This window comes from Notothenia rossii (assembly GCF_949606895.1).
Source record: "Notothenia rossii genome assembly, contig: scaffold_94, whole genome shotgun sequence".
NCBI classification, from domain to species: domain Eukaryota; kingdom Metazoa; phylum Chordata; class Actinopteri; order Perciformes; family Nototheniidae; genus Notothenia; species Notothenia rossii.
In genome coordinates, this window is record NW_027639637.1 from 120,774 (window position 1) to 133,079 (window position 12,306).

The 12,306-nt window shown below is 41.9% G+C and overlaps 1 protein-coding gene across 2 annotated transcripts in view; it reads left to right on the top strand.

Moving 5' to 3' along the window:
- LOC307027567 (uncharacterized protein) overlaps positions 1–7,331 on the top strand; it is a 49,911-nt gene extending 42,580 nt beyond the window's left edge. The window contains exons 1-4 of one of the 2 annotated variants that reach the window (XM_079695839.1): positions 1,944–2,079; positions 4,701–4,756; positions 5,681–6,043; positions 6,191–7,331. In XM_079695839.1, the coding sequence (XP_079551965.1) occupies positions 2,072–2,079; positions 4,701–4,756; positions 5,681–6,043; positions 6,191–6,459 (696 nt within the window). In that variant the 5' untranslated portion in view covers positions 1,944–2,071 and the 3' untranslated portion in view covers positions 6,460–7,331. Of the gene's footprint in view, positions 1–1,943; positions 2,080–4,700; positions 4,757–5,680; positions 6,044–6,190 lie in introns of those variants that run through there. The other variant, XM_079695840.1, reaches the window with a different exon arrangement.
- Positions 7,332–12,306: the final 4,975 nt, after the last annotated feature.

The following is a 12,306-nucleotide window of genomic DNA, read 5'->3' on the forward strand; positions in this document are numbered from 1 at the left end:
AAAGGTCCTGCAAGAACAGACAAATGCACATGATGAGAAGAAATAATGAAATGCATCCACATTTGTAAATCAACATGCAAATCAGAAAACAGGTTTTGAAGTGTCAGCTATTATTTATTCTCCCAAGTTCATTTGCTGTCCATTTGCAGAATGAAATCTCTGACAGATTCCCATTTCTTTCTTCTCTTACTTTTGAGTAATAATTATATCAGGGCCTGTACGACTGACTTTGTTTACCAACATATGTCCCTCAGCGCTGCATTGATACCTCTTTGTTTTGTCAATAAACTGCATAAGGTCACACTTTTCCCACGACTGAGAGGCTTTGACATTTTACTGTAAGACTTATAAAGGGTAAGGTTGAAAAAGATTCCAAGATCAAAATCTTTGTTTTGTGTAATTCAGCACTCTGCTGCAGTTGTACAATAAACGTGAATTAACTGTCTCTGTTGCAGGGAAGTGTGCCATGTATCTGCCACAAACAAAGGCAGGTTCAACACGTGTTGGTGTGTGAAAAAGAGGGAGGAGCTAGGTGTGGCAGGCAGATGCCTGAGGCATGGGGAAAGGACAGAGAGAAATCGTCTGAGGGGAGAAACATGGTTGCAACAAGGAAAGCTTGTTTGTCCTTTGATCAGCTGCACCAGTACCTTTAGCAGGCACGTATAAACAAGTGAGCTTGGATTTCTGGCACCTAAACTAACCGCCTGCAGAAAGTGAGTTTGCAGTAAGAGAGTGGTCACATGATGCACCTGATGCATTCCTGAGAGCTTCACTTTCAGGAATGAACTTCTAAGGAAAAGTGTGTTTCTCTTTAATACTGCAGTTCAATCCCAAATCTTTCTCTGTTGGAAAATTACTGATATTTTGTGGATTTTCCCACTTTTACCTTCCCAACTTTATCCACGCCACTCCCACTTTCCCACGGCGTTTTTATTAAACATTCTTCAAATGAAATAAAACAATCAGATATAGGAACATTTCAGAACACTATCACATGCTATCTCAACTTTAGTTTTGGTTTAAAATACCCCTCTAAAACACGCCTGTTTGCTATCCTTCCGTTGCAAATTGGAAATGCATCTGTTTCGTTGCATCTTGGTAATTACATTCTGCTAAACAAGCACTTTGAAGAGTTAACATAGGCCTTGTAACTATTTGACCAGCACTCACAACAATAGGACTTGCTTGAAGTGAATTTATCTGAACTGTCCTTGTTGTTTGGAGTTTGAATCTCTTTGGTTTTTGCACTTATTGTAATTCTCTTTGGATTAAAGCAAACAGACCTGAAACACATCTTGAAGTGATGAATTGTTATTACTGATTAATCTTTAAGGACCTAAAGTTTGGTCCCAAGAAAACCCTGGTATTGCTTTATTGCATGGAATACGTTAAGTAAAACTCCCTTTGGATTTTTCTGATGAAGGTTTGAAGAACACTTTAAAAGAAAGTCACGTTTTTCAGACTGACCGACACGTACAGTAAGAGAAACGTCTTCAGTTAAAAGGCTGGGCCACTTTTTGTCCGCTCCAGGCACTTGTATTCATCAACTCTGATATAACAACGCAAGGTAAAAGGGTCTTACAGTCCACTAGTCAGACAGAAAGCAGCAGGTTTTTAATAAGGGTCTCCAGCAGACAGACAGCTCTGAGGCCAGTGAGATAGGAACATCTAACAGTCACATCAGTAAATGAGACTCCATCCATCCCCCATGTAACATCTGTAAAGTGTTATATCTATATTTATTTATTTCAGTCACTGTGAGTTTCATCATTTGGCTGTCAGGTCATTGATCCTTCTTCTTCTTCTTTAACTATACTTGTTGAACGTTATTGAAGCCACTGGTTTACAGGGTGTGTCTGAGGACTTTCTCTCCTCCCCTACAGCCTGAAGTATACGCCTATACTGTTAAAGAAGTTTCCTGCTCAGATCACAGAAACCGACAGCAGGAACACCGCATTCTCTGATTCTGCATCAAGACAGCCTCGTTGAAACACCAACTAGCTTCATCGGACATATTCACCATGATATCTAGAAGACAGAGTTGTCCCCAGTTGTCTCTGCAGTCTCAAATATGTACAGGTAAGAACACATGTTTCTACTTTATGAATTAAATCTCTCTTCCTGCTGCTTCCTGTCTCTCTCCTGTTGAACCTCTTACAGAGAACAGGCACCACATTAAACTAAAATAAGAGAACGAGTTTGAAAGATATTGTCTCAGAAACGTTGTTCAAACCCAAACTGTGCCTCTGTTTCACTCCTGAAAGAAAGAGAACGAGCTCTGCCTAATGTCTGAATCGCATGAGACACAAAAGATAAACTGAAAACATATTTAATTAACGGTTTGTTATATATTTAAATGACAAAAAGGACTTTACACATCAAGGGTGACCTTTTTCTGTTGGTGGATAAACAACTATAACTTGGATGTGTGCTTCGTGAGGGAAAGAGATTTCAGAGCCATGTGTGCGGCTCAAATGACCAAATCCTCCCGGAGACACTCCGACCGTGTACCTAAAGCAGGAAGGACAACATCTGTCTCTGCCAGAAACAGCAATGTCCTCACTTTGTGACTAACGTATACCAGCTTTCGCTTTTTTGTATGAAGCTCTTTCCAAATCCCCAGGTTTAATCTGCTTTTAATTCAGCTTTCTCGTTTGTGCTCCCACATTTTTTGTTTTCGCTTCTGACACAAACCTCCCAGGTGGTCGGGACTTTCAGGGGTACGTCCCCATTGGCTACTCAGTTTTTGAGTGACAGCCCACTACACCACAGATCATACAGTGCAACTCATGCAGCAAACTCCGGAGTCCACTCGGCCACGTTAGTGTCAGTGTCTCCTGGGGAGTTTTCATGAACATATCGGACTTCTCTTATGGATTGCTGTGCATTACACTTGTGTTGTGTAGTTTATACTTTATTCCAACTTTAAATATTTGAATACCTGAACACACTGCTGCTGTTAAATAATTTCCCAATTTGGGATTGATAAAGTGTCTGTCTATTTATTTTATAGATTAAAAAAACACGTCTATGTATTTTCAAGCTAAAGGTGATACACACTATAAACTGTATACTATTATTTTTCAAAACATGTTACATTTCAAAAGCATATATTGCTATATTTAGGACAAACAATTAAAGACTGCTTTAATTTAACACATTCTACAATATAAACGTGGCAGATTTGCTTTTTAAAACAGAGCAGACCTAGGCTGCATACCAACACAATTAGGACCATGCTCACATCTTACTATGTTGGTCTGAAGAGCTGAAGCATTCATACACAATGGATACAAACTGTGTTGTCTCATTCTATATCCTGTGAGAACATGATATACATTTAGCATTCAAAACTCTACATACTATTCCTAGCCTGAGAAAGATCTGAATAATCAACAGATTTGAATGGAATCTCTAACATTTTCATGTAGAATAAAGACAAAAGAGTGATTATACAAATTACATTTATTGAAATTTGAGCCAGAAGATGAAGTCTCAAAGAATGTTTTAAATAAAAGGACATAACACATAAAGGTGGATAATAATAAGGAATTGTGCTGTACCTGTACAATGACAAAATTAAAGATCTATCTATCTATCTAACATATATTAAATGTATATGTAAAGACATTTGGTCAAATGAAATGACACTGAGCCAGTGATAACAACAACGCCCAGCGTGGATGAAGGTGCAGTTCTTTCTTCATGCCCCCCCTCCGTGCTGTCCCCTCAGGGGAAGTGGGGAAACGGGATAAGACTCTGGACGCCAATCTGTCTCAATGATCCACACTGTTAATATGAGAGGAAAATAAATGTTTTAGGAATTGAAAAATATGAAGTTAACAAATAAAACACAGCTCAGGGGCAGTCATGGATGGTAGGTTTTCCTACAAAGTTAACAAAGTTAACTCAGACTCTGAATGGCCAAATTCTGAATGTATTGAAACTCCAGACTCAACGTAAGAGCTTGAGCCTCTTTGGGGGGTGCTAACATTTGAACATACACTTCATTATTTACTTTGTCCGAATATTCGGCCTGCGCGGGGGGGCGTAGCATCTGCTCTTGATATAAAAGCAGGAACCAATGTTTGTTTTGTCTCGCTCGTCTCGCTGGAAGGGTAAGCAAACATCGCCTCTTATTTATATATCATGAGCACGAATAGCATTTTCAATTCAGATTTTAAAATATGAGAAGAAGTTTATAAAACAAGACATGCCACTTATACTATAATTGTTCTGAATGCAAAAGCTGTCTCTTTCTCCCCACGAAGCACACATTCACTATTATAATAACAATAATAACAATAGATTATTTGTATTATTACTGTTATTATTCAGAGAGATTCTGAAACTAAACTGAAGGGGTTCAGTTGGTCCTGTGTTTCAGTCTGTGTTCTCTGATCTCAAAGCAGAAAGTATTTCCTGATTCAGTTCAAATTAAATATAATGTTGATATCTGGCGCCACCTAGTGTCAGACATGTGTTACTGTTCCTGGTGTCAGTCCTCTGCAATAAGTCATGTGGTAAAGACAGACTGTGTGTGTGTGTGTGTGTGTGTGTGTGTGTGTGTGTGTGTGTGTGTGTGTGTGTGTGTGTGTGTGTGTGTGTGTGTGTGTGTGTGTGTGTGTGTGTGTGTGTGTGTGTGTGTGTGTGTGTGTGTGTGTGTGTGTGTGTGTGTTTGTGTGTGTGTCCTCTCACAGGGAGAAGATGATCTTCCTCCTCCTGCTGCTCCTCTTCCTCACCCCCTGTGTCTCTGGTTAGTCTACTCCTTTATTTCTCTCTTAGACACATTGAATATTATTGAAAAACCTCTTGTGTCACGTTGAACCTTTTCCTAAAGAAGCATCTTAGAGCTCTTTGGTATGGAACACTGTTAGTGCAAGAAAAGAGGGTCAAAACTGAGGAGGGAGATTCTGATTTATTTAGATTTTTTAAATCAAAATGTCAAGAAGTGGAACTTTCAGTATATTCTCTAACAAAAATAGTTTGTTACAAGTAATTTATTCTTAAAAGTTCAATGTTTATTCTCAATAATTAAACTTTAAAAGCGCCTAACTGTTTTTTCTGATGCATGTTTCCAAATAACTCAAATTGAAAGATTTATATTTTACTCCACATTTTGGCTTTTTCTTAACATGCTGAATAAAAAATTAAAATAGTCCTTTTCTTCTTTATGTTCCCTCATACCCTAAAACTCTTCCTCACCTGAGGAGACCTCTGTCTATGGTTAGCTTCAGTTAGTCTCTTTAAAGCTGTTCTCACTAAAGCAGCACAGAAAAATAGCTGCAGTTTAAAGAGTCCCTCTGTGTCTCCTCCACAGGAACATAGCTGCAGTTTAAAGAGTCCCTCTGTGTCTCCTCCACAGGAACATAGCTGCAGTTTAAAGAGTCCCTCTGTTTCTCCTCCACAGGAACATAGCTGCAGTTTAAAGAGTCCCTCTGTGTCTCCTCCACAGGAACATAGCTGCAGTTTAAAGATTCCCTCTGTGTCTCCTCCACAGGAACATAGCTGCAGTTTAAAGAGTCCCTCTGTGTCTCCTCCACAGAAACATAGCTGCAGTTTAAAGAGTCCCTCTGTGTCTCCTCCACAGAAACATAGCTGCAGTTTAAAGAGTCCCTCTGTGTCTCCTCCACAGAAACATAGCTGCAGTTTAAAGAGTCCCTCTGTTTCTCCTCCACAGGAACATTTGTAGTGAATGTGACTCAGACCTCCTATCAGGCAGAGGAGAACCAGAACATCACCCTGGAGTGGACCTTCAGCTCCAGAAGAGACACTTCCCTCAAATCCATTTCTACCCTCTGTCAGCTGTTTGCTGAGAGCAGACCCTACTTCCTGTTTAATCTAAATGAAGGTGTTGAACTCCCAGAGTCTCAGGATCCACAGTTTGCAGGACGAGTCCAGTGGGACAAAGACGTCCTCACAGAGGGACGCCTCTCACTTCATGTCTCCAGACTCAGGACCAATGACTCTGGGTTTTATGTGTGTGACATACTCGTCAGACCTGATGGGAGTAACTCTAGGAGTTGCTGGCTCAACGTCACTGGTGAGTAACCTGGTGCAATGTTAAATAAAGATTCAAAGTTATTGCAACCTCTGATGCGAAATAGGATTATTATATTTAGTTTTCATTTTCACAAAAAGAGGTCTTCTCCCCGTCAACATGATGTTACTAACTGTGTATTTCCCACAGCTGCTGCTGAGCTCCAAACCCAGAGACCAACAGAGAGTCCTCAACCAGAGAGAGAGAGAACACACTGGATCCCCTTTGGAGTGGCAGTTGTAGCAGCTGGACTTTCTGTCTCTTTCTATGTCTTCAAAGTTTGCCGTAGGAATTACCCGACTATCACGACTCGAATAAAAAATAATGTGTTAGCATCATCAGAGCATAAAGTAAAAACAAAAACAAAAAGTAAGAAAACACAAATCGACTCCAAAAAAGTGTCAGAAAGCTACAGATGATGGAAAATGACTTTGTGTGCAGAAGCTTTTATGAAGAGAGCCCAAAACATGATATTTAGTGTTTATTGGTGTATTCCCTGTTTGCTGTAACCACATTACATTCTGTGAGCATTACACAAACGGGAAATACACTTTAAAAGATCACTGGAAGTTATCCACAATGTTTTAACTATTGATCCTTGATTGGATTTATCCGTGCTGATTGTACATTCGGTGGAGTGGAAGAAACTCAAGTGTGAGTTATGTACATTTATGATAATGGAACAGGTGTAGAACAAGTTTTCTTTCTTTTTCCTCCATTATCCAACATGTGGTTTGTAAAGAGTCCATTTATAGAGCAGAGCAGAACAAAACAAACTAAGCACTTGTTGAGTTAATGTAGGCCTTCATCTGATTCACCAGCACTTCCTGTTCTGGCTTGAAGTGAATATATCTGCTCTTTCCTTGATGTTTGCAGTTTGACTCTTTACGGTTTTTGCACTTATTGTAAGTCGCTTTGGAAAAAAGCGTCAGCTAAATGATATGTAATACATTTAAGCAATAGCTCACGAAAGGCCTTGGTATATGCTCATTATATCACAGCTAAGGGGCGTGGTTCGGCCCGACGCGAAGCGGACTGCAGGCAGTTCGCTTTTCAGCCCAACGGTATACTGTTTTTCTCAGACGCGGAGGGATACTGACTTGTTGTGAAAAGTAACTTACAATTCTACCCGTGGTATACGCTCAGTATATCACGGCTAATAACCAATCAGATTGCTTGATTTGACTTGTCCGTTTTATAATTGGAGTTAAATACGAATGCTACTTTGCTATTTTTGTTGGACGATGTATGCTTAAGTGGGTCCAAAGTTCGAATAAAGGATGTATTAATGTTTCTGTGTGTGTGTGTGTGTGTGTGTGTGTGTGTGTGTGTGTGTGTGTGTGTGTGTGTGTGTGTGTGTGTGTGTGTGTGTGTGTGTGTGTGTGTGTGTGTGTGTGTGTGTGTGTGTGTGTGTGTGTGTGTGTGTGTGTGTGTGTGTGTGTGTGTGTGTGTGTGTGTATTTCAGTCCCACTTAGTTTTTACCTGTGGTTATTTGTTAATACAGAAATCCTATTTTGAATGTACTGCAAGGAGGCTGGTGACTTCAGATCTGTAATACGTCATTTGTTGTTCCTCAGAAAACTGTAAAACTCAAGTTTGAGTTCCTTTTTGATCTTTTTTTTAAGTGAGATATGAACAGACAGATAGAGACTAAGGTTCAGATTGAACTGGAAACACGTGTTTGTTGAGGCAGTGAGAGTTTCCAGTAGAGACAGGTGTTATTACAAAGTGTTCAATCACTGTCTCCTGCAGGGTGTGAAATGAGGACACCTGGTGGACAGGTGCAGAACGACAACAACAGAGAAGCATCAGCAGGAACATCTACAGATCTGAAATAAATGATACATAAATCCTTCATACATGTCACGTGATGTTTCCTCTGAAACAAACACACACTCCTCTGCTCACTGTCAGTGTGCAGCGGTGTGTATATTTCATATTTAAAACTCTGATTAAACTCCTCACTGAATCTCTAAGGCTTGGTGGAAACATCATAAACTGAAGGAAGTCAGAGAGCAGTGCATGATGGGAACTTTCTGTTGATTTAAAGTTCAATACAGACTTTAATTAAACTGTAAATATGATTGAATTAGACGTATTAAAGGGTTATTTTGTTGATACATGTTATGATTTATGCCAAACGTCTCTCAGCTCGCTGTATTCATGATCAGTTCTCCAGATACACAGAGAGGATATCTACTCTGGTGTTCCTCATATTTAATATCTACAGTGTTGTTCTTGATAAATGCAGCAGGGGGCGCTCTTTACTGGCCCTCAGCTCTTCCTGTTTCCAGCTGGGATTATTTAAACCTCTTAGTCTCTGATGATCACACAGATTGATTTGATCTGGGACATTTTAAATGTTTGCTTTTAATATATTTCAGTGAGAATTTAAGTACATTTTGAGGAATCCTGTCTGTTTTTTCCTGATTAAATAAAATAAATGTAGATATGTTATAGCTGCTGCTCTCATTGATTCAGCTGCTTCTGCATCCTCTGCTGGATTACTAAAACACAAACCATCACAGCACTACAGGTAGACTTTGTTAAAGAACAACATATGGGAATTTCCTGGTTTTACTTTGAATACATAGAGAACGGAGACGATAACACAACAACCAACAATACAGTATAAAAGTGAGCAAGTATATTTATATGAAATGTATAAAAAAGGAGATGTATTAAAACGAAGATCTCAAAATACTTTATATCGATATTATGTTTCTTTGCATATTTGCCTAACTCATCATTTACTCTAGACAGCAGCTGATTTTAAGTTGCTACGACATAGGTTTAAAAAAAGTACACTAAACAGGTAAACACACTATTTAAAAAATATATAAACATGAATAAATAGAAGAATGAATATGTAGATAAATGTTTATTTAAGATAAATAAATAAAATAATGAATTAATTAGTGAAAGATTTTAAAATATAAAGACAAAGAACAGAACGCAAAATGATAATTTTGAGCATTTTATTTTTCATATGTATTTGTTCGGTTTTTTTCTGTGTATCTATATCATTTTTTTTTTATATGTGTGGTCAGCGTCCAAATGTTCATTGTTAATCTGTGTGGTTGTATGAAAAAAAGTGATCTTGTAATCACGAACAAAATCTTCTCCAGTTTCTGTCAGTGAATGAAATACATCACACATTTGGTCCTGCACAGTGCAGTTGGTGCCCTCTATTGGTTACTATCCTTAATATATACGTGTTGCAACAAGGAAGTGAACAGTTTGATCAACTCCTTCCAAATATGTAGTTGGAACCACAATAAACAAAGAATACACAATTTTGTGCTATTTTTTTCTTGCTTTGTATTTCTGGTATTATCCTAGTTTTTAGTATCTTTATTACATTTACACAATGCCCCCATGGCCTGGGGAAGGGCCAGTGGCAGAAGGGGGGACCTGACATGGACGGCCTGGAAATGGCCAGTGGCAGAAGGGGGGACCTGACACGAACGGCCTGGAAAGGGCCAGTGGCTGTAGGGGGGACCTGACACGAACGGCCTGGAAAGGGCCAGTGGCTGAAGGGGGGACCTCACACGAACGGCCTGGGGAAGGGCCAGTGGCAGAAGGGGGGACCTGACACGAACGGCCTGGAAAGGGCCAGTGGCAGAAGGGGGGACCTCACACGAACGGCCTGGGGAAGGGCCAGTGGCAGAAGGGGGGACCTGACACGGACGGCCTGGAAAGGGCCAGTGGCTGAAGGGGGGACCTCACACGAATGGCCTGGGGAAGGGCCAGTGGCAGAAGGGGGGACCTGACACGAACGGCCTGGAAAGGGCCAGTGGCAGAAGGGGGGACCTCACACGAACGGCCTGGGGAAGGGCCAGTGGCAGAAGGGGGGACCTGACACGGACGGCCTGGAAAGGGCCAGTGGCAGAAGGGGGGACCTGACACGAACGGCCTGGAAAGGGCCAGTGGCTGAAGGGGGGACCTCACACGGACGGCCTGGAAAGGGCCAGTGGCTGAAGGGGGGACCTGACACGGACGGCCTGGAAAGGGCCAGTGGCAGAAGGGGGGACCTGACAAGGACGGCCTGGAAAGGGCCAGTGGCTGAAGGGGGGACCTCACACGGACGGCCTGGAAAGGGCCAGTGGCTGAAGGGGGGACCTCACACGGACGGCCTGGAAAGGGCCAGTGGCAGAAGGGGGGACCTCACACGGACGGCCTGGAAAGAGCCAGTGGCAGAAGGGGGGACCTCACACGGACGGCCTGGAAAGGGCCAGTGGCAGAAGGGGGGACCTCACACGGACGGCCTGGAAAGGGCCAGTGGCAGAAGGGGGGACCTCACACGGACGGCCTGGAAAGGGCCAGTGGCAGAAGGGGGGACCTCACACGGACGGCCTGGAAAGTGCCAGTGGCTGAAGGGGGGACCTCACACAGACGGCCTGGAAAGGGCCAGTGGCTGAAGGGGGGACCTGACACGGACGGCCTGGAAAGGGCCAGTGGCTGAAGGGGGGACCTCCCCCTGGAACAAAGATGATGAACCAGCACAGAACAAGGGACACACACAGGACTTATCACAGACACAAGACACACTGGGGAGGGCATGCAAACAAAACACGGGGGTAGCAGCTGAAAATAATCTGACAATAACACAAGCAGGAAACAAAGATACAGGAAGTAGAACGAGACAGGATTCAAAATAAGACAGGAAACAGAAATGACTTTAGGTTTGTGACATGTTCCTCGGTAAGCCAAACAAACACTTTGTTTGAAATGTAATTATTTAGATGTGAGGGTAATGTAGGTGTTTACATCATTGTTGATACAGCATTGGAAGTAGGGCTCTGTGCATTCCTCTGAAAGTTGCTTGAAGCCAAAATAGCCTCACTCTCGAGAACAGAAATATTTGGATCTTCCTCATCCATCGGCAAATAGAACATGCAGACTTGCTTTATCCTGTAGTTTGGGGTAAACATTGATTATATACTTCCTGAGGCCCGTAGCTACTACGAAGCTGGTTCAACCTAACCTGGATATGTTTCAGTTAGCCGGTTGGCCTAATCCAAAACATACGCGCTCTCGCTAAACGGTCCTACGACGCTGGTTATCAAGTGGATGGCTCAAGCCAGCCGTGTCCTATCTAGTTAGGTGCGCGTTCACATGAAAGGGGTGGTATCTGGAGCATTCGACCAATCACAAACATGGAGAAGCATACTGACAGCGCAGCGTCATACTTCCTGAATGAAAAGTGAACTTTAATATTAGACATATGAAGAAGTTAAACTTTAAACATCCATGACTTAAACACTGTATCCAGGATCAAAGCCACATAGCTGCACCTGCAAGGTGAATACAGCGGGTAACAGAACAAGTGTTTGAATGCGTACATTAACAGGTTTATGATATCACTGCCCCGTCTAAGACACCATCTGACTTTCATTAGGCCTACATTTGAGTCGAGTGTTTCCTCAACTTAATGTGTTGCTTAAAATAATCCTTCTGTATACAGTATGTGACACTGTGAGTGTTGCACGGCCAGATACGGCTCAGCTGACTCAGATAAGGAGATATATGATACATTATGATGTGATATGCCGCGGACTGTACTTCATGTTACTCTGATCCGGTTACTTATGTTGTGGCAGATATTTAAGTAAGCTTTCTTAACGCTAATGTTATAATAATCAGATTGCTCTGAAGATGGGAGGTGATATTCTATTAATGTTCACGTTCACACAGTCAGTTGATTTTTGCCGGCCGTCTTTCCTGCAACGGCAGCTTTTCTGTATTTCCTTTCTCCTGTAATATGACTTGATCGCTTTAAACTCCGCACACTGAGCTCTGATTGATCAGCAGGCAGTGCTTTCACTGAGTTGAGCTCTTAGCGTGCAACCTAACCTGCTCCGGGGCAGGTTAGCCGTTCAGCATAAGTTACCATGGAGAGCCTGCTAAAAAGAGAACCAGCTTCGTAGGACCGGAAACCCAGAGTTAACCTGAAGTTAGCCGGCTAAGAGACCATCCTGCTTCGTAGTATACCCCCCTGGTCTTCCCCTGTGTTTCCGTTGTTTTTGTTGATACGGATACAGGGCCCCCAAACACTTAGGCGCTGGGCCATACTAAGCTATATGATGGCCCGTGAAAACACTTAATATCATTTGGTAATACGTCAGAGAAAGGATGCTCAGTAGGTTTGTGCTGGTGTGCAAGAAAAGCTCAGAGTAACATTTAGAAGTGGCTGAGCGGTATGCAAGTGAGCTCTGAGCCACTACGAGAACTGTAAGTGTCAGTCTGTCAGATTGAGCTAACTT